Source organism: Pseudophryne corroboree, chromosome 2 (assembly GCF_028390025.1).
Source record: "Pseudophryne corroboree isolate aPseCor3 chromosome 2, aPseCor3.hap2, whole genome shotgun sequence".
Classification (NCBI taxonomy): Eukaryota; Metazoa; Chordata; class Amphibia; order Anura; family Myobatrachidae; genus Pseudophryne; species Pseudophryne corroboree.
Window position 1 is genome coordinate 161,619,105 of NC_086445.1, and position 23,143 is coordinate 161,642,247.

At 47.0% G+C, this 23,143-nt stretch overlaps 2 protein-coding genes across 4 annotated transcripts in view; one reads left to right on the plus strand and one right to left on the minus strand.

The window, feature by feature from the left end:
• The window catches only part of LOC135005405 (fibrinogen-like protein 1), a 149,052-nt gene extending 136,990 nt beyond the window's left edge, over window positions 1–12,062 (plus strand). For both annotated transcript variants that reach the window (XM_063951930.1, XM_063951929.1), the window contains exons 7-8: window positions 10,895–11,085; window positions 11,622–12,062. In XM_063951930.1, the coding sequence (XP_063808000.1) occupies window positions 10,895–11,085; window positions 11,622–11,802 (372 nt within the window). In that variant the 3' untranslated portion in view covers window positions 11,803–12,062. The remainder of the gene's footprint in view (window positions 1–10,894; window positions 11,086–11,621) is intronic.
• THSD1 (thrombospondin type 1 domain containing 1) overlaps window positions 11,992–23,143 on the minus strand; it is a 68,311-nt gene continuing 57,159 nt past the window's right edge. For both annotated transcript variants that reach the window (XM_063951917.1, XM_063951915.1), the window contains one exon: window positions 11,992–15,411. In XM_063951917.1, coding sequence (XP_063807987.1) covers window positions 14,045–15,411 — 1,367 coding nt within the window. In that variant the 3' untranslated portion in view covers window positions 11,992–14,044. The remainder of the gene's footprint in view (window positions 15,412–23,143) is intronic.

Sequence of the window (23,143 nt, forward strand, 5' to 3'; positions counted from 1 at the left end):
GGACTGGCAAAAGAGGTATAAAGTGCTTGGGCACTAAAACCAGACCTCCGCAAGTATAAATATGTGGAAAATAGCGGGACTGAAGAGCGCCATTGAGGGGGCGTGGCTTAGCCCTCACACAGTAATTTGGTGCTGTTTTATTAATATTAAAAGTGCTAACAGGTCTGAGGCATTATATTAAACGTTTCAGAACCGGGATAGGCGCTGGATTGTGAGCTGGCAAAACTCCCTCTGTGTTTCTCTAACAGGCTTTGCTGTGGATCTGTCCCCTATAGCCCCAGTGTGGTTGTGGGTGTCGGTACGCATGTGTCGACATGTCTGAGGCTGAGTGCTCTTCCCAGGAGGAGGCTGGAGTGGGGACAGAAAAGACGGTGGGAGTGACCTTGTCGGCATCGCCGACTGCTGATTGGGTAAATGTTTTGAGTATTTTGAATGCAAATGTGGCTCGATTGAATAAGAGATTAGATAAATCTGAGTCTCAGAACCAGGCATGGAGAAAATCCATGGAGGATGCATTGTCACAAGTCCAGACCCCCTCGGGGTAACAGAAGCATTCATTTACCCAGATAGCGGATACAGATACCGACACGGACTCTGACTCTAGTGTCGACTATAGTGATGCCAGGTTGAATCCTAAACTGGCTGAGAGCATTCAGTACATGATTGTGGCGATAAAAGACGTATTACATATCACGGAAGACCCTGCTGTTCCTGAGACAAGGGTCTTTATGTATAAAGGAAAGAAACCTAAGGTAACGTTTCCTCCCTCTCATGAACTGAACACTCTTTTTGAAAAGGCTTGGGAAAATCCTGACAAAAAGTTACAGAATTCCGGTGACATATCCATTCCCCTCTGGGGACAGGGAAAAGTGGGAGTCAACTCCCACTGTGGACAAGGCTCTATCGCGTCTGTCCAAAAAGGTGGCGCTTCCGTCTCCTGACACGGCAGCCCTAAAGGATCCTGCGGATCGTAAGCAGGAAAATACATTGAAATCCATTTATGTAACTACGGACCTGCCGTTGCATCGGCATGGGTGAGTAGCGCTATTGAGAAGTGGGCAGATAACTTGTCATCTGAGATAGATACCCTGGACAGGGATAGCGTTCTTTTGACACTGGGTTATATCAAGGACGCTGCAGTCTACCTAAATGAAGCTGCTAGGAATATTGGCCTTTTGGGATCGAGGGCCAATGCCATGGCAGTCTCGGCTAGGAGGGCATTGTGGATTCATCAATGGAATGCTGATGCTGACTCTAAGAAGGCTATGGAGTCTCTGCCGTATAATGGTGGTGTCTTGTTTGGTGACGGCCTCGCTGACCTGGTATCTACGGCTACCGTGGGTAAGTCATCATTTTTACCTTATGTCCCTGCACAACAAAAGAAAATGCCCCACTATCAGATGCAGTCCTTTCAGCCCAATAAATACAAAAAAGGAGGAGGGTCTTCCTTCCTTGCTACTAGAGGAAGAGGAAGGGGAAAAAGGTCACCGGCTGTGGCAGGTTCCCAAGAGCAGAAGTACTCCCCGGCTTCTGTTAAATCCACCGCATGATGCTGGGGTTCCTCAGCGGGAGTCCGCACTGGTGGGGGTACGTCTCCAACTCTTCAGTCAGGTCTGGGTTCGATCGCCCTGGATCCTTGGGTATTAGAAATAGTTGCCCAAGGGTACAAATTGGAGTTTCAAGACGTGCCCCCTCACCGATTTTTCAAATCGGCCTTGCCAGCTTCTCTTCCAGAAAGGGAGGTAGTATGCGCTGCAATACTAAAGCTGTGTCAAAATCAAGTCATTGTCACGGTACCCCCGTCACAGCAGGGAGAAGGCTTTTATTCGAGCCTGTTCGTGGTCCCGAAGCCGGATTGCTCGGTCAGACCGATTCTGAACCTAAAATCCCTCAATTTCTATTTGAAAAAAAATCAAATTCAAGATGGAATCTCTCCGAGCAGTGATCTCCAGTCTAGAGGAGGGGGATTTTATGGTGTCGGTTGACATAAAGGATGCCTAGTTACACGTCCCCATATATCCTCCACATCAGGCTTACCTGAGGTTTGCTGTTCAGGATTGTCATTACCAATTTCTATAACGTCCTAGTGGATGCTGGGGACTCCGAAAGGACCATGGGGAATAGCGGCTCCGCAGGAGACTGGGCACAAAAGTAAAAAGCTTTAGGACTACCTGGTGTGCACTGGCTCCTCCCCCCATGACCCTCCTCCAAGCCTCAGTTAGATTTTTGTGCCCGAACGAGACGGGTGCAGGCTAAGGGGCTCTCCTGAGCTGCTTAGTGTAAAAGTTTAAAGTAGGTTTTTTATTTTCAGTGAGACCTGCTGGCAACAGGCTCACTGCACCGAGGGACTAAGGGGAGAAGAAGCGAACTCACCTGCGTGCAGAGTGGATTGGGCTTCTTAGGCTACTGGACATTAGCTCCAGAGGGACGATCACAGGCCCAGCCATGGATGGGTCCCGGAGCCGCGCCGCCGGCCCCCTTACAGAGCCAGAAGAGTGAAGAGGTCCGGAAAATCGGCGGCAGAAGACGTCCTGTCTTCAATAAGGTAGCGCACAGCACCGCAGCTGTGCGCCATTGCTCTCAGCACACTTCACACTCCGGTCACTGAGGGTGCAGGGCGCTGGGGGGGGCGCCCTGAGACGCAATAAAACACCTTTTTTTTTGGCAAAAAAATACATCACATATAGCTCCTGGGCTATATGGATGCATTTAACCCCTGCCAATTTTTCCTAAAAAAACGGGAGAAAGGCCGCCGAGAAGGGGGCGGAGCCTATCTCCTCAGCACACTGGCGCCATTTTTTCCTCACAGCTCCGTTGGAGGAAGGCTCCCTGACTCTCCCCTGCAGTCCTGCACTACAGAAACAGGGTAAAACAAGAGAGGGGGGGCACTAAATTGGCATATAAATATATACAGCAGCTATATTAGGGAAAAACACTTATATAAGGTTATCCCTGTATATATATAGCGCTCTGGTGTGTGCTGGCAAACTCTCCCTCTGTCTCCCCAAAGGGCTAGTGGGGTCCTGTCCTCTATCAGAGCATTCCCTGTGTGTGTGCTGTGTGTCGGTACGCTGTGTCGACATGTATGAGGAGGAAAATGGTGTGGAGGCGGAGCAATTGCCTGTGTTAGTGATGTCACCCTCTAGGGAGTCGACACCTGACTGGATGGTCTTATGGAAAGAATTACGTGATAGTGTCGGCACTTTACAAAAGACTGTTGACGACATGAGACAGCCGGCAAATCAGTTAATACCTGTACAGGCGTCTCAAACACCGTCAGGGGCTATAAAACGCCCGTTACCTCAGGTCGATACAGACACTGACACGGACACTGACTCCAGTGTCGACGGTGAGGAAACAAACGTATTTTCCAGTAGGGCCACACGTTACATGATCATGGCAATGAAGGAGGTTTTGAACATTTCTGATACTACAAGTACCACAAAAAAGGGTATTATGTGGGGTGTGAAAAAACTACCCGTAGTTTTTCCTGAATCAGATGAATTAAATGAGGTGTGTGATGAAGCGTGGGTTTCCCCCGATAAAAAACTGCTAATTTCTAAAAAATTATTGGCATTATACCCTTTCCCGCCAGAGGTTAGGGCGCGTTGGGAAACACCCCCTAGAGTGGATAAGGCGCTCACACGCTTATCAAAACAAGTGGCGTTACCGTCTCCTGATACGGCCGCCCTCAAGGAACCAGCTGATAGGAAGCTGGAAAATATCCTAAAAAGTATATACACACATACTGGTATTATACTGCGACCAGCAATCGCCTCAGCCTGGATGTGCAGTGCTGGGGTGGCTTGGTCGGATTCCCTGACTGAAAATATTGATACCCTGGACAGGGACAATATATTATTGACTATAGAGCATTTAAAGGATGCATTTCTATATATGCGTGATGCACAGAGGGATATTTGCACCCTGGCATCAAGAGTAAGTGCGATGTCCATTTCTGCCAGAAGAGGGTTATGGACGCGACAGTGGTCAGGTGATGCGGATTCCAAACGGCATATGGAAGTATTGCCGTATAAAGGGGAGGAGTTATTTGGGGTCGGTCTATCGGACCTGGTGGCTACGGCAACGGCTGGGAAATCCACCTTTTTACCCCAAGTCACCTCACAGCAGAAAAAGATACCGTCTTTTCAGGCTCAGTCCTTTCGTCCCCATAAGGGCAAGCGGGCAAAAGGCCACTCATATCTGCCCCGGGGCAGAGGAAGGGGAAAAAGACTGCAGCAGACAGCCTCTTCCCACGAACAGAAGCCCTCCCCCGCTTCTGCCAAGTCCTCAGCGTGACGCTGGGGCCTTACAAAGCGGACTCAGGCACGGTGGGGGCCCGTCTCAAGAATTTCAGCGCGCAGTGGGCTCACTCGCAAGTGGACCCCTGGATCCTGCAGGTAGTATCTCAGGGGTACAAATTGGAATTCGAGACGTCTCCCCCTCGCCGGTTCCTGAAGTCTGCTTTACCAACGTCTCCCCCCGACAGGGAGGCGGTATTGGAAGCCATTCACAAGCTGTATTCTCAGCAAGTGATAATCAAGGTACCCCTCCTACAACAGGGAAAGGGGTATCATTCCACGCTGTTTGTGGTACCGAAGCCGGACGGCTCGGTGAGACCCATTTTAAATCTGAAATCCTTGAACACTTACATAAAAAGGTTCAAGTTCAAGATGGAGTCACTCAGAGCAGTGATAGCGAACCTGGAAGAAGGGGACTATATGGTGTCTCTGGACATCAAGGATGCTTACCTCCATGTCCCAATTTGCCCTTCTCACCAAGGGTACCTCAGGTTTGTGGTACAGAACTGTCACTATCAGTTTCAGACGCTGCCGTTTGGATTGTCCACGGCACCCCGGGTCTTTACCAAGGTAATGGCCGAAATGATGATTCTTCTTCGAAGAAAAGGCGTCTTAATTATCCCTTACTTGGACGATCTCCTGATAAGGGCATAGTCCAGAGAACAGTTAGAGGTCGGAGTAGCACTATCTCAAGTAGTACTACGACAGCACGGATGGATTCTAAATATTCCAAAATCGCAGCCGATTCCGACGACACGTCTGCTGTTCCTAGGAATGATTCTGGACACAGTACAGAAAAAGGTGTTTCTCCCAGAAGAGAAAGCCAGGGAGTTATCCGACCTAGTCAGGAACCTCCTAAGACCAGGCCAAGTGTCAGTACATCAATGCACAAGGGTCCTGGGAAAGATGGTGGCTTCTTACGAAGCGATTCCATTCGGCAGATTCCACGCAAGAACTTTTCAGTGGGATCTGCTGGACAAATGGTCCGGATCGCATCTTCAAATGCATCAACGGATAACCCTGTCTCCAAGGACAAGGGTGTCTCTCCTGTGGTGGTTACAGAGTGCTCATCTCCTAGAGGGCCGCAGATTCGGCATTCAGGATTGGGTCCTGGTGACCACGGATGCCAGCCTGAGAGGCTGGGGAGCAGTCACACAGGGAAGAAATTTCCAGGGCTTGTGGTCAAGCATGGAAACGTCACTTCACATAAATATCCTGGAACTAAGGGCCATTCACAATGCCCTAAGTCAGGCAAGACCTCTGCTTCAGGGTCAGCCGGTGTTGATCCAGTCGGACAACATCACGGCAGTCGCCCACGTAAACAGACAGGGCGGCACAAGAAGCAGGAGGGCAATGACGGAAGTGGCAAGGATTCTTCGCTGGGCGGAAAATCATGTGATAGCACTGTCAGCAGTGTTCATTCCGGGAGTGGACAACTGGGAAGCAGACTTCCTCAGCAGACACGATCTTCACCCGGGAGAGTGGGGACTTCACCCAGAAGTCTTCCACATGATTGTGAACCGTTGGGAAAAACCAAAGGTGGACATGATGGCGTCCCGCCTCAACAAAAAACTGGACAGATATTGCGCCAGGTCAAGGGACCCTCAGGCAATAGCTGTGGATGCTCTGGTAACACCGTGGGTGTACCAGTCAGTGTATGTGTTCCCTCCTCTCCCTCTCATACCAAACGTACTGAGAATCATAAGAAGGAGAGGAGTAAAGACTATACTCGTGGCTCCGGATTGGCCAAGAAGGACTTGGTACCCGGAAATTCAAGAGATGCTCACGGAGGACCCGTGGCCTTTACCTCTAAGAAAGGACCTGCTCCAGCAGGGACCATGTCTGTTCCAAGACTTACCGCGGCTGCGTTTGACGTCATGGCGGTTGAACGCCGGATCCTGACGGAAAAAGGCATTCCGGATGAAGTCATCCCTACCCTGATCAAAGCCAGGAAGGATGTGACCGTACAACATTATCACCGTATTTGGCGGAAATATGTTGCGTGGTGCGAGGCCAGGAAGGCCCCTACAGAGGAATTTCAACTGGGTCGATTCCTGCATTTCCTGCAAACAGGACTGTCTATGGGCCTAAAATTAGGGTCCATTAAGGTTCAAATTTCGGCCCTGTCAATATTCTTCCAAAAAGAACTAGCTTCTGTTCCTGAAGTTCAGACGTTTGTCAAGGGAGTACTGCATATACAGCCTCCTTTTGTGCCTCCAGTGGCACCTTGGGATCTTAATGTAGTTTTGGGATTCCTAAAATCACATTGGTTTGAACCACTCACCACTGTGGACTTAAAATATCTCACATGGAAAGTGGTAATGCTGTTAGCCCTGGCTTCAGCCAGGCGTGTTTCAGAATTGGCGGCTTTATCCTATAAAAGCCCTTACCTAATTTTTCATACGGACAGGGCAGAATTGAGGACTCGTCCTCCATTTCTCCCTAAGGTGGTTTCAGCATTTCACTTAAACCAGCCTATTGTGGTGCCTGCGGCTACTAGGGACTTGGAGGATTCCAAGTTGCTGGACGTAGTCAGGGCCCTGAAAATATATGTTTCCAGGACGGCTGGAGTCAGAAAATCTGACTCGCTGTTTATCCTGTATGCACCCAACAAGCTGGGTGCTCCTGCTTCTAAGCAGACGATTGCTCGTTGGATTTGTAGTACAATTCAGCTTGCACATTCTGTGGCAGGCCTGCCACAGCCAAAATCTGTAAAAGCCCATTCCACACGGAAAGTGGGCTCATCTTGGGCGGCTGCCCGAGGGGTCTCGGCTTTACAACTTTGCCGAGCAGCTACTTGGTCAGGGGCAAACACGTTTGCTAAATTCTACAAATTTGATACCCTGGCTGAAGAGGACCTGGAGTTCTCTCATTCGGTGCTGCAGAGTCATCCGCACTCTTCCGCCCGTTTGGGAGCTTTGGTATAATCCCCATGGTCCTTTCGGAGTCCCCAGCATCCACTAGGACGTTAGAGAAAATAAGAATTTACTTACCGATAATTCTATTTCTAATAGTCCGTAGTGGATGCTGGGCGCCCATCCCAAGTGCGGATTGTCTGCATTGCTTGTACATAGTTATTGTTACAAAAATCGGGTTATTGTTGTTGTGAGCCATCTTTTCAGAGGCTCCTTCTGTTATCATGCTGTTAACTGGGTTCAGATCACAAGTTGTACGGTGTGATTGGTGTGGCTGGTATGAGTCTTACCCGGGATTCAAAATCCTTCCTTATTGTGTACGCTCGTCCGGGCACAGTATCCTAACTGAGGCTTGGAGGAGGGTCATGGGGGGAGGAGCCAGTGCACACCAGGTAGTCCTAAAGCTTTTTACTTTTGTGCCCAGTCTCCTGCGGAGCCGCTATTCCCCATGGTCCTTTCGGAGTCCCCAGCATCCACTACGGACTATGAGAAATAGAATTATCGGTAAGTAAATTCTTATTTTCAGACGTTGCCGTTTGGTCTGTCCACGGCTCCGAGGATTTTCACCAAAGTAATGGCAGAAATGATGGTTCTCCTGCGCAAGCAAGGAATCACAATTATCCCGTACTTGGACGATCTCCTGATAAAGGCGAGATCCAAGGAGCAATTACTGAAAAATGTTACGCTCTCCCTGACAATTCTGCAACAACATGGTTGGCTCCTAAACTTGACAAAATCACAGTTGGTTCCAACAACACGGCTGTCATTCTTGGGTATGATTCTGGACACAGAATTACAGAGAGTCTTTCTTCCAGTGGAAAAGGCTCTGGAAATCCAGAACATGGTCAAACAGATTCTGAAACCGGCAAGTGTGTCGATTCATCAATGCACTCGGTTGCTGGGGAAGATGGTGGCGGCCTACGAAGCCATTCAGTTTGGCAGGCTCCATGCCAGGGTGTTTCAGTGGGACCTCTTGGACAAGTGGTCCGGGTCTCACCTGCACCGGAAAATAATCCTATCTGCCAGGACCAGAATCTCTCTCCTGTGGTGGCTGCACAGTTCTCACCTCCTAGAGGGACGCAGGTTCGGGATCCAGGATTGGATCCTGGTGACCACGGATGCAAGTCTCCGAGGATGGGGAGCAGTCACACAGGGGGAAAATTTCCAGGGAAAATGGTCAAGCCAAGAAGCTTGTCTGCACATAAACATTCTGGAATTAAGGGCCATTTACAACGGCCTTCTGCAAGCGGAACATCTTCTTCGCAGTCTGCCCGTCTTGATTCAGTCAGACAACATAACAGCAGTGGCGTACATAAACCGCCAGGGAGGAACAAAGAGCAGAGCGGCAATGGCGGAGGCCACCAAAGTTCTTCGCTGGGCGGAAAGACATGCAAGCGCACTGTCAGCAGTCTTCATTCCAGGCGTGGACAACTGGGAAGCAGACTTCCTCAGCAGACACGATCTCCATCCAGGAGAGTGGGGTCTTCATCAAGAGGTCTTTGCAGAAGTGACAAGTCGTTGGGGAATTCCTCAAATAGACATGATGGCGTCTCGCCTCAACAAGAGACTTCAGAGATATTGTTCCAGGTCGAGGGACCCTCAAGCAACAGCGGTGGACGCCCTAGTGACACCGTGGGTGTTTCCGTCGGTCTATGTATTACCTCCACTTCCACTCATTCCAAAGGTGATAAAGAGCATAAGAAGAACAAGGGTCCAGGCGATACTCATTGTTCCAGACTGGCCAAGGAGGGCCTGGTATCCGGATCTTCAGGAATTACTCATAGGAGATCCCTGGCCTCTTCCTCTACGAGAGGATCTGTTACAGCAAGGACCGTGCATGTATCAAGACTTACCGCGGCTGCATTTGACGGCATGGCAGTTGAATGCCAAATCCTAGCCCGAAAGGGTATTCCCAGTGAAGTCATTCCCACACTACTTCAGGCTAGAAAAGTAGTAACGGCGAGGCATTATCACCATATTTGGAGAAAATATGTGTCTTGGTGTGAATCCAAGAAGGCTCCTACGGAAGAATTTCAGCTGGGGCGTTTTCTCCATTTTTTTGCAAGCAGGTGTGGATGCGGGCCTAAAGTTAGGCTCCATTAAAGTACAAATTTCGGCCTTGTCAATTTTCTTTCAGAAAGAATTGGCCTCCCTTCCAGAAGTTCAGACTTTCGTGAAAGGAGTGCTACACATCCAACCTCCCTTTGTGCCCCAGTGGCACCATGGGATCTTAACGTGGTGTTGCAGTTCCTGCAATCTCATTGGTTTGAACCTTTACATAAGGTTGAGCGCAAATTCCTCACTTGGAAAGTGGTCATGCTGTTGGCCTTGGCATCCGCAAGGCAGGTGTCTGAATTAGCGGCTTTGTCTCACAAGAGCCCCTATTTGATATTCCATGTAGATAGAGTGGAGTTAAGAACTTGTCAACAATTTCTACCAAAAGTGGTTTCATCGTTTCACATGAACCAACCTATTGTGGTGCCAGTGGCTACTGAAGCCTTGGCGGAAGTCTCTCGATGTGGTCAGAGCTTTGAAAATTTATGTCGCCAGAACGGCTCAGATTAGAAAAACGGAGGCTCTGTTTATCCTGTATGCTCCCAACAAGATTGGGGCTCCTGCTTCCAAGTAGACTATTGCACGCTGGATCTGTAATACGATTCAACACGCTCATTCTACGGCGGGATTGCCGTTGCCGAAATCGGTGAAGACCCATTCTACGAGAAAGGTGGGCTCATATTGGGCGGCTGCCCGAGGGGTCTCGGCGTTACAGCTTTGCCGAGCGGCTACTTGGTCGGGTTCAAACACTTTTGCTAAGTTCTACAAGTTTGATACCCTGGCTGATGAATAACCTCATGTTTGGTCAATCGGTGCTGCAGAGTCATCCGCACTCTCCCGCCCGTTCTGGAGCTTTGGTATAAACTCCATGGTTCTTGAAGCATCCCCAGCAACCTCTAGGACGTATGAGAAAATAGGATTTTAATACCTACCGGTAAATCCTTAGTCCGTAGAGGATGCTGGGCGCCCGTCCCAGTGCGGACCCTATCTGCAGTACTTGTTAATAGTTATTGCTTGTGTTACACAAAGGTTGTGCTTTGGTTATGGTCAGCCTGTTACTGATTTTTGTTCATGCCATTGACTGGAATTCTGTTAAATGCCAGGTTGTACGGCGTGTTTGTGGTGTGAGCTGGTATGTATCTCACCATTAGTTTAACAATAAATCCTTTTCCTCTAAATGTCCGTCTCCCTGGACACAGTTCCTATAACTGGAGTCTGGAGGAGGGGCATAGAGGGAGGAGCCAGTTCACACCCATTCAAAGTCTTAAAGTGCCCATGTCTCCTGCGGATCCCGTCTATACCCCATGGTTCTTGAAGCATCCCCAGCATCCTCTGCGGACTAAGAGAAAAGGATTTACCGGTAGGTATTAAAATCCTATTTTTTTCTACGCCCCCCAACCTAAAAACATTCCGGTGCCCCTGTATGATAGTATTTTGTTGCTGTTTTATGTAGACTAAAAGTTAATTGACTTCAATTAAATAAAAGAAAATGTTATTGCATATTACAACTTTACATGGGTAGTTCTAGTTTCAAATTAATAATATTGTGTAAATGTACAATTTGCTGCCTCTACTACGTATGGTATACACAAAATGGCTTATAACATTCATCCTGATCTACAGGACAAATACAGGCTGTGGGTGGAATATTACTCCGGTAATGCGGGTGATGCCCTGGCTGGTGGGAGCAACTTTGCAGACCAGTGGTCTGCATCACTGAAGGGAATGCCGTTTAGTACACCTGATAAGGACAATGACCGCTTCGCTACGGGCAACTGTGCAAAAGAAAATAAATGTGGCTGGTGGTTTAACAGGTATGTAAAGAAAGTAACGAAGAAGAAAAATGTGTTCACTTTTTTATAGGTATTATTATTCTAAGAAATATTCCTACAGCATATTGCCATTGGTACTGTACTGCCAGAATAAATGATCCAAACAAAAGAAAAAATATTCCATTAATAGGGCATTAACTGCCCCAATGAATACCTAGAGGCAATACAAGGCATTATTGTACCTATCTCCCAGGTGTTTTCATAGCACATATTTCTGGTCCAAAAGACTCCTTTTCCTGTGGGACAAAAAGTTGTCAAGAAACGTTACTACAGTACTAATGCTTTCACTGTTATTGGCTGGTGCACATTAAGGACAGAGGAAGCCATTAAGCTCAGAATAAAAGTAAATATAATAAAAAATAAAATAAATGTAAATGTGCACACTACTTTTATTACTTAATGGTCCCTCCTTTTATTAACATTGTGATCTCTACATAATAACGTTACAGCTGAGTCACAATTATACTGTGCAAGTATAATTGCCGCAAATTACAATTCTATCTTTTTTTATATTGCAGGTGTCATACAGGCAACTTAAATGGGGTGTATTATAAAAATGGCAACTATGCAGGCGAATACGACAACGGTATTGTATGGTCCACTTGGCATGGGTTATGGTACTCTCTAAAATTTACCACCATGAAGATCAGACACTCATCGTTCCTCAATGCTGGCAGTGGGGATGGAGTGAATGGTTAACGGCTTTGGATTGTTATCACAAGAGTACAATATAGAGTACATGGTTCGTTCATTCAACTGAAGGGATCAATTCAACAACATTCAAGTCGCCTAACTATATTTTATATTCAGCTGGAACACAGCGTATAAAGGAATCTGCAGCAATACGCTTCATGTTGTGTTACTCAGAGACACTGACAAAATAATCTGTTTCTTTTAATCATTTTAATAGCACCCGTGAAAAAGTAGCAACTTAATAAACGTTATAAGCTCTCACCACATTTTCCATAGATTCCTCTTCATATGTTAAGACTTGATTACCTGCTCTTATGCCTGCTTTCAGATATTGAAACATGAGGTTTTTAAAAAATGAAATATTTGAAAAGCACAGTAAAAATATTCGTAATTACAGTAAAATGACTTTCAGAAAACACGTGCGTAGTTGCAGTGCCGAAATAGGGAGCAGTACTGGCCCCGCCTCCTAAACATGAAGAAGTCATACCCAAGGGGCGGGCCGTCGGCTCTGGAAAGTAGAGCTTTGTCAGGAGCGTTCTAAGGACACTTTGGGTAGCTCCACAGGCTGCAGGGTGGTCTACAGTAGCACTACTGGCTGCAGGATTCCGTTCCAGGCCCTTTGTAAGCTACATGCAGGTGCTATGGGACAGCAACGATACCGCTCCCAGGCCTGTGTGGCCTGTGAGACTGCACTACTCGCACGCCCCTAGTTACAGCCCTGCATATCTGTATTTTTGGAAACTTTTTGCTTTTTACATTTTTCCTAATTTATATTTTGCTAATTATTCGTGAAAAAAAGAACTGTGTTTAAGAAGAAAGTTGCCAAAAACGCCTAAAGAAGTCATCTAAGCATTCTTGACTAGAATTTATGGTGCAGAGTCCTTATTTGTGGTGCCAAATAAGGGGCAGAGAGTAGTCATTGGAGGCATTTCCTGGGGTGAATGAAGGGATGGTTGGTTATTTGGTGGTGTTTTCTCCTCTCTGCAGACACATGAAGCACACATTGGAACACATTGTTCAACAACTGTTTTCGGTCACATGTCTAATCCAGGCTACAAGTGCCCTTGACTACTACTGCTATCAATGGGCCTTATTCAGGTTTGTTAGCAAACCAAAAAAGCAAGCAACTGGGCAAAACCATTTTGCACTGCAGGTGGGGTAGATGTAACATGTGCAGAGAGATTTAGATTTGGGTGGTGTGTGTTCAAACAGAAATCTAAATTGCAGCGTAAAAATTAAGCAGCCAGTATTATCCATGCACAGAAACAATATAACCCATCCAAATCTAACTCTGCACATGTTACATCTGTCCCACCCAGTGGCAGATCTACCGCTGTCAAGGGGCCCAAAACCAGCGGCATTTAACCTCTTCAGTGGCATGCCCGGAAAATTTCTGGGTTCAGCTGCGCTGTGCAGACTGGCAACTCCGGAATTTTTTTCCGGGCATGCCAGTGCTCCCCCTCCCTCCCTCCTCCTACTTACTCCGCTCAGCCGGCCCGGTGGATGACGTGATCGCGTCATTCCGGAAAACTCCGCCAGCCTAGCGGAGTATAGGGGAGGAGGGAAGGGGAGAGGATTATAGTGCTGGCGGGCTGGTGCCCACCAACAAATGCAAATGCTAGGGATGGCCATCGGGTTATCCATCGATGGTCACCATTGATGGATAACATCGATGGTCAGTGGCCATCCCTAGCTACCCCTAGGCAACGAGCATTCCCCGTGGCAACGAGCATGGATCCCAGAGCATAAAACCCCTGGGAAAAAGCATGACACAACATGTAAAACCCCTGGCAACGTGCATGAAACCCCTGGCAATGCGCAGGTAAAAATACCTAAACTGGCACTGTGGGGGCATATCTAGCACTGTGGGGGCATATCTGGCGCTATGAGGGCATATCTGGCACCGTGGGGGCATATGTGTATCTGGCACTGCACTATTTGGGTCATATGTGTATTACGCCCCCATTTTTTTTGGCCACACCCAATGTGGCATGTGGCCCGCCACAACTAACAATTTGGGGGGAGGTGGTTGGACTTGGACTGGATGAGAGGGGAGGGGGCCCCAAAGCATTTTGCTGCACCTGGGCCCACCGCTCGCCAGTTCCGCCACTGGTCCCACTGGAAGTGCCGCACGGTTTTGCCCAGTTGCTTGCTTTTTTGGTTTGCTTACAAACCTGAATTGTCCCCAATTTACAAAATATACAAATGATAAAGAAAAACTTAAATCACAGTCAGCATGGTTGATTATTTACATGACTAATCTTTCTATGCTTAGAGTACTTGTTTCATCTTCTTCATTAGAAGCAAAATATCCAGGTAAGTCAATCATCTGTTGTTCAGCTTCTGTGAGTCCAAATGTTGTATTATCATAGAAAGAATATTCATTGCCCCAGGGAAAACTCTGGCATTTTTCTCTTCGGTAATGAGCAGGACTGTGAGGGCTGCTCCTTTGGTAGTTATCTTTAGGAAAAGATAAGCCATCTTGGACCTTGTTCCAAGGTCTATCAACTGGGGAAGGACCTTTGCGTACTCTGATCTGCTCAGGTCTCTCCAGTTTTGATGACTTCCCTGCAATATACCGGCTGCAGATTAAATCAGGTTTACTCTCCCCTGGTTGAAGATATTGATTATTTGATGGATGCCCAGTTGCACTTAGTGGGAAAGAGGCACCTCTTGTGAGATTTTCAGGGCTTCTTTCTAGCCTAATTGGTTTATGCTTCGACCTCTCTACTGTGGCATACTCCCACATTTTGGTTCTTGAGTTATATACCATTGTATGTCTAGGAGAGGGAGATGTCAGACTTCTTTCCCTATACGGTTTATTGTGCTTAGTTTCATGAAAACTAGATGTTCTCCGGAAGTTGTTGCTTTTTTGATAGCCTTTATCATATCTTGCTTTGGCATCAGTGTTCTTAAGATGGGTTACTTTAGGCAATGTTTGACTTGGACTAAGTCTTTGTGTTGGTGGAAAGACACACCTTGAGTTTGGCCTTTCACCTATATTTCGGTTTTGGCTATTCTTTGGTTCTAAAAATGGAGACTGTATCCTAAACTTGTTTGTTGCAGTTTCGTCTGAGTTTTCCGAGACCTGGGGTGGAGGCAGCGAGACGTCAAGTGCAGTGTCTGCCATAGGATTCTGAGAGACGTGATAGACCTTTGTGGCCTCTGTGAGGCCCTTTTGTTTCATCTCTTTTAGCTGCAGTTGGGCAAGTCGATAACTGAAAATCGGTGGGATGATCTTCTGATTGGCCTGTGAGCAGTCGTTTTCTGTGATGGCTTGCTCTTCAGTAACATGTTCACTTTGCCTGTAATTTAAAGGTATATGGACAACCTCTTCCAAGCTCTCCTGCTGGCCATCCCCTACGTCAGAGAAGCTTTCCCTCATTTGGTAGATTTTTTCTTCATCAGAGTTCTTCCGACAGTTGGGTGAATGAGTTGAACTGTGTCTGGCTGTTAGACTGCACTTGCTGGCTTTGGTGAATTTCCTCCAGACAGTGATTACAATAGTAATGAAGATGATGAAGAGGCACAGTGAAATTCCAGTGATCGTAACTGTATTACTTGTTTTAGAGTCATCCTTAGTATTAGTGGCAGATTTGCTTGAAGGCTTTACAGCTAGAAGAAATAAAAAAAAAAACCACATAAACAGCAAATTGAAATAGTATATTGAATGTCATAGACAATTGATTTTTGGCTTATGCAAAATTTACCTAAAAAAATCGGCCAAACCAAGGCCCAGATTTATCAAGCCTGTGAGAGTGATAAATTGCACAGTGATAAAGTACTAACCAATCAGCTCCTAACTGCCATGTTACCAGCTGTGTTTGAAAAATGACAGTTATGAGCTGATTGGTTGGTACTTTATCACTCTGCAATTTATCTCCAAATCTTAACCCTAGTAAGATGAGTGCAGCCAAGACATTCATAAATATTGGTGGATTTTCTCCAATTAAAGAAAAAAATAAAATTACTTATTGATTACCAAGCAAGAAGACATTTACAAACCTATAACAAGACAAAAACGTTAACAATTGATCCAGACATAACATTTCTTTAAGCTTTATACAGCATAGGCCCTCATTTCAAGTTGATCGCTCGCTAGCTGCTTTTAGCAGCTGTGCAAACGCTAAGCCGCCGCCCTCTGGGAGTGTATCTTAGCTTAGCAGAAGTGCGAACGAAAGGATCGCAGCGCTGCTGCAAAAAAAGATTGTGTAGTTTCTGAGCAGCTCCAGACCTACTCCTAGCTTGCGATCACTTCAGACTATTTAGTTCCTGTTTTGACGTCACGAACACGCCCTGCGTTCGGCCAGCAATGCCTGCGTTTCCCCAGGCATGCCTGCATTTGTATCTGACACGCCTGCGTTTTTACACACACTCCCTGAAAACGGTCAGTTACCACCCAGAAACACCCACTTCCTGTCAATCACTCTGCGGGCAGCAGTGCGACTGAAAAGCGTCGCTAGACCTTGTGTGAAACTGCATCGGCTTTTGTGAAAGTACGTCGCACGTGCGTATTGCGTCCCATATGCATGCGCAGAAGTGCCGCTTTTTCACCTAATCGCTGCGCTGCGAACGAAAGCAGCTAGCGAACAACTCGGAATGACCCCCATAATGTAGAGAGAGAACTATTGTGCATTAAGAAAGAGAATGAAAGGGGGATGGATGACGAAACTCAACATATTAAGCACTGAGAGAAGAAGGTCCCCTCCAATGTTGCACCTTTTGTTTCCTGCGTAATCACTACCCTAAAGCAAGAAAGAAATAATAGCTTAAGTGGGGACATTAATCATATAGAGATTTTTTTATGGAAAAACCTATTTAATGGTATTATGCAGAGGTTTGATTGGTTATGAATATAAATAAAAGATGTATTCTGAAAATTTTTGACAATCACTAAAAAAATCAGTAACTCCAGATTAACGTAAACTTGTTTTCTTCGGACTGTAGATAGTAATGTTTTCCATTCATGCAAAAAGCCAAACTATGATCTCAGGTCATGAGAAGAAGAAGCTACTGTAAGAGACAAATTTTGGGGTCTTTAGAAACAGGAACCTCTAACATACCATCAAGGATGTATTTTATCCCAAAATGTTTTACTTCACGGACAGCTCTACACCATATGACCGGTGGTACGTCAGTAGTCAAAGATCCTGCAGCACAGTGAGCTGGCTATCGTATACATTCTACATAGTTTCCTGTGGTGTAATACAGGTGTAGTCATTTTAGCAGGATGATATAGTTAATTTCTGTAAATTCTGTGCCAGCTCTATTTGCAAGCTTTGGGGCTAATTCAGTAAGGATTGCAAATTCTGCTAATTAGCAGAGTTTGCAATCCTTTTGTTAGCATGCTGGGGGCCGCCCATCGCAGGGTAAGGCTGCCCAGCATGCTGACCGGCACCTCCCCCCCTTCAACAAGCAGAAATTGCGATCGCACCCCAATTTCTGCTTGTTAGCAGAAATTAAGGATGCCTCCTGCCGGCACAGGAGGCCCGCCGCCATCTTCCCGATCATGACGGCTGCCTGTGACGTTACACAGATGCCGCAATCACGCCCCTGCCATGCCCCCGTTTGCTCTGCCCCCGTTTGGCCGCCTCTGCAACGCTCCGTCTCCGCCCTGGAAATGGAGCGTTGCTGCCCCCCCACCCCACGACCGCCTCTGCCTGATTGACAGGTAGAGGCGATTGCATTTTCTGCAGGCCCCTGCAGAAAGTGCAGGTGCATGCGAAGGACGGGCGCTGTGCATGCGCCCGCGGGGCAATCGCAATAATTCCGGATGGATCGCAATTTGCGATCCAACCTGAATTAGCCCCATTACACGTATTTGTAGATAACCCCTCGGAGGTTTATATATTCCATGCAAAATCCAATAGTGCTTTCTGGAGATTGTGGAACATAGAAAATGAGACTCTTCCTGGGAGACTCTGAAATAACTATGGGGTTATTCCTTCCTGGGTTTACATTTATGTTTATTGCAGTGGTCATACCCAAGCATGGACGAAATGCCTGAGGTCTGCTTGCAGTGGTCATACCCAAGCATGGACTAAGGTCTGCTTTCATCCTTGAAAATAAGGGAGGAAAATTCCTTGGGATCAATTATCATGAGATGGTAATACACCTATCAGCCATAACATTAAAACCACCTGCCTATTATTGTGTATGTCTCAATCATGCCACCAAAACAGATCTGATCCATCGAGTCATGGACTCCACAAGACCTCTGAAGGTGTCCTTTGGTATCTGGCACCAAAACAGATCCTTTAAGTCCTGTAAGTTATGGATAGAGCCTCCACGACTTGGATATGATTTTCTAGCTCATATCACAGATGTTTGATCGGGTTGAGATCTGGTGAATATGGAAGGCCAAGTAAACAAGTTAAACTCTTTTTTTCATGTACCTCAATCCATCCCTGAACTATGTTTGCAGTGTGGCAGGGCGCAATATCCTGTTGAAAGAGGCCACTGTCATCAGGTAATAATGTTGCCATGAAGGGGTGTACTTGGTCTGCAACAATGCTTAGGTAGGTGGTACGTGTCAAAGTAATATCCACATGAATACTAGGACCCAAGGCTTCCCAGCAGAACATTGCCCAGAGCATCATACTGCCTTTGCCGGCTTGCCTTCCTCCCATGGTGCATCTTGGTGCCATCTCTTCCCCATGTAAATGACGCATGACCACATAGCTGTCCACATGATGTAAAAGAAAATGTGATTCATCAGATCAGGCCACCTATTTCCATTGCTCAATGGTCCAGCTCTGACACTTACGTGCCTATTGTATGTGCTCTCAGCAGTGGACAGGAGCTGGCATGGGCACTCTGACTGGTCTGTAGCTACACAGACCCATATGCAGCAAGCATGTGTTCTAACACCTTCCCATCATAGCCAGCATTCACTTTTATCAGCAGTTTGTGCTACAGTAGCTCTTCCGCAGGAACGGACCAGACCGGCTAGCTTTCCCTCCCCACGCACATCAATGAGCTTTGGGCACCCATGACCCTGTTCCTGGTTCACCAGTTATGTTTCCTTGGACCACTTTTGGTAGGTACTAACCACTGAATACTGGGAACACCCCACAAGACCTGCCGTTTTTGAGATGCGTTGTCCCAGTTATCCAGCCATCGCAATTTGTCCCTTCTCAGAGTCGGTCAAATCATTACGCTTGCATATTTTTCCTGCTTCTAACACATCATCTTCAAGAGCTGACTGTTCACTTACTGCCTAGTATATCCCACCATGTCAGTTTTTTTAATTTTATGGCTGATGGGTGTATATTCTTCTAAGATCTGTCAAGTTTGCCATTTTAGTTTTAAAGTAGATAACATGCTTCATGTAGCTTTGTGAGAGATATGTAACAGCATGGGCACGGATTTTGTAGCCAATAAGATCCCCATTCAGCAATGATCTTATAAAGGTTATGGAAAGATTTCATTACTTATTAAACAAAGATGTAAAATATGGAATTGATACATCATAATGGGGTCTATTTACTAAGCCTTGGAGAGAGATAAAGCGGAGAGAAAGTACCAGTCGATCAGCTCCTATAATTTTTCAAACACAGCCTGTAACATGGCAGTTAGGAGCTGAGTGGCTGGTACTTTATCTCTCTCCATTTGATCTCTTTTCCAAGGCTTAGTAAATACATCCCATTATCTCTTACATTAACTTCATGCAGATGCTTGGAAGGAGAAGATATACTATATTGTATAGGATTTACCTATTTTTCTTTTGATATATTCTCTGCTATTCTGCATGTTTTTAGTGAAAAGTATGGCTGCTCACAGGCAGGGGTACAACATTGAAATGCTGGGGTACATAGAAACTCTGGATGGGGAGTGGCAAACCTTGGGCCACTGAGACATTGGGCGGGCCCGAGTACTGAAGGGGCACAGCTACGTCCCCTTGTGGGTATTGATTTTATGGGTGCACACAACTGCAAAGATGGCAACCCTACAGAGGCATGGGTACTTTATCCACATATGCCCCCATTACCTATTCATGCCGTGTGAAGATTACTGCACAGCCCACAGTCACTATGCAAGCTCAGGGAACTCTAAGGGAGGGTGTAGCATGTTATGCCGGCGGCCGGAATCCCGGTGGCCAGCATACCGGTGCCGGGATCCCGACCGCTGGCATGCCGGCAGCTGGGCAAGCGCAAATGAGCCCCTTGCGGGCTTGCTGCGCTCACCACGCTGCAGGCACGTTAGCGCGCCACGCTATTTATTCTCCCTCCAGGGGGGTCGTGCAGCCCCAAGAAGGAGAATAGTTGTTGGTATGCCGGGTGTCGGGATTCCGGCGCCGGTATGCTGAGCGCCGGGATCCCAACAGCCGGCATACTGAATACCACCCCTAAGAGGTCCCGACCGCCGGCATCTGGGCGAGCGCAAATGAGACCCTTATTCTCCCTCCAGGGGGTCGGGATCCCAACAGCCGGCATACTGAATACCACTCCTAAGGGAATAAAGCAACATCCCCAGGCTCCATGTGGCTTGCTGCAGTAGTAGTTCTACCACTGGCCCCAGAAATACAGTAGCTTTTATTAAATACACATACAGTATATAGAGGTGGCTATAATGTACCACCAATTAACAACAGTGCTAAAGTCTCAATAAAAACTATTTTCAGCAGCATCTACTGGAGAGAAGTTTATAGCTGGGGATGTATCAGAGTAAGTACTGTTGAATCCAGGAAACAGATTTTCTTTTAAGCAATGGTTCTATGGGGGTAATTCAGACTGGATCGCGGCAGTGATCGCAGTCTGAATTACTATGCGCAGTCCACTGCGCATGTGCAGCCAGTGAGATGCCATAAGCATCTCACTGGTGCGATCGCCTCTGCCTGATTGACAGGCAGAGGTGGTTGCGGGGCGGGAGGGGGCGTGCCAATGGTGTTAGAATGCCATTGGCAGGGCATAGTCTGGACAACGGAGGCGTGTCCGGACCATGTGTGTGTGGGGGGGGACGGGCCGCGGCGGCTGCGTGACGTCACATGCAGCCGCTGTGACGTGGGACGCGGCCAGTAGCTCCCTGCCAGAGTGCCGTGCGGTGCTTTTGTACCTGTGCGGAGGCGGTAGAGCCTGACATGCAGGGTGGACTAGCCCTGGGCTGGGCTTCCCCCTGCATGTCAGTAGCAGGGGGAAGCCCAGCTACTGACATTTAGCACATCTACGATCAACTCTGAATTACCCCGATGTGCCTGAGGGCCCTATAACTGGCTGTGAATATGAGAAGAGACAACTAAACAATTTGGAAAGATGCACTGCAGTTATGCAAAGAATGTTATTACACAAGACTGTGATGACGCTTTATGCCGGCTGCTAATTATCTGAATGCTACACATAATCTGACTGTATAGCTTTGGGAAATGCACTTCACATAGTAAAACAAACATTCTCTTTTTAGTATACTGTATATAGAGGAACACAATTTTTATAATGTGGTCATCTGTAATTTGAGGAAACCATAAAAATATATGTACACGGTTGAGTCACATTAGTATTATGACCACCTTCTCCATTTGATGTTGGCAGCTTGTAGCCTATGAAGTAAGTCACGTGTTGGTGGGTATATAAGGTGTGTGATTGGCCATCTGCACAAATATCACTTGTTGCCGTCATTGGTAAAAGGGGCGATTTATCCGACTGCAAAAAGGGATGATTATCAGCTTTCAGGCCAAGGCTGGCAGTATTTCTGACACAGCGCAGTTTGGGAACTGTTTGCGTGCTGCTGTGGTGAAGGTGTATCGTGACTGGACAAATGGCACCATTGCAAATAACCGACGTGGAAACTGCGGAGCACCGCGTGCCATTGATGTCAGAGGTGAACGTCGGCTATGAAGGTGCGTGAGGGCCGACAGACACGCTACGGTGGAGCAGCTCACCGTCAGAATCAACCTGCGAGCTACCAGACGTGTGTCTAAAACGACGGTTCATCCCGTCTAGCTGCTGTCCTTGCTGCACACGGCGGTTACTCTGGCTATAAGCTGGTGCTCATAATAAAGTGACTCCACCGTGTATTTTTTTACAGAAAATTAAGCCACTATATGACATTGATATTTTAAAAGCTGAAATAAACAGTATGTATGAAGTAACAGGATTCTTGGCGCTTAACAAAATAATTCCACCATGCTCTGTGTAACTCCTGCAGCATACTGCCATGTTAAGGAGCTTCTCCAGCACAACAGAGAGTGGCTGACAGCTAGGCATATTTGCTTTGCAGTAATACTGGAATACATATGAAATCCCGGCGGCTTGGATGCCGGTGGTCACATGACCGTTAGTGGCATCCCAACACTGAAGATCCTGAATTCGGAGGGGGTAGGTATTTCTAGCCCCCCCTCCACCCCACTCTAACCCTAACCCGAAACCTTGAGGGGTGTCGGGTTCGGCGAACCCTCAGAGGGTAGCAGCTACGGCTAACACTCCCACCCCCCATAGTGCCTAACCTTCCCACCCCCCATAGTGCCTAACCCTCCCACCCTGGGTCCTAACCCTAGGGTGTGATACAGAAGATAGACATTAAAAAGATAGACAGTCATTGGTTTGACACTAAAGGGTCGACAGCCAAAAGGTCGACAGGGTCAAAAGGTTGACACACAAAAAAATTGGGTGTTTTGGGTTTTTACATTTTTTTATACCCCAATTTGTTGAAATGCGTTCTCTCACCACTCTTCATGTGCATGGCTCGACCTGCTCGCCACAAGGTTACTAGTTACTAGTACTACTAGGTAATAGTTTGTGACATGGATAGTAAATGTTGCAAAAGTTGTAAAAATTCCTAAAAAACATGTGTCGACCATACGTCGACCCTTTGACCCTGTCGACATTCTGACACCGTCAGCCTTACGGTGTCGACCTTTTGACTGTCAACCTTTTGTTTATCAACCACCTCCCCTAAACCTAACCATGAACCCTGATACTCACCTATGGGATGTCAGCTGTCCGTGATCCGGTGTCGGTCTCCTGAGTGGTGTCGAGATTCCGGTGTCGGTCACATGACCGGCGGCATCCTGACAGTCGGGATGCTAAACGCATCCTGTTTAATTAGATAATGATGTTCTGTGAATTTTACATTAATAGATCATATGTGCACATTTCCATCTTAGATATTCGTGATCTTTTAACATCTCCCTCTTATCAAACGTTCCAGATTTATCTGGAATTGCTGAATTTCCCCAATAAAAAATATCCATTATCTGGTAGGATTTTTTCCCCCAAAATGCTGCTATCAGCCATCCACCCGCTGACATACTGTATGAGTGACTTATATATAACCTCCCACCCAGGGCCGGTTCTAGCCCTTTTTGCGCCCCGGGCGGGAAATAGGGGCGTGGCTTCATACAGGGGGCATG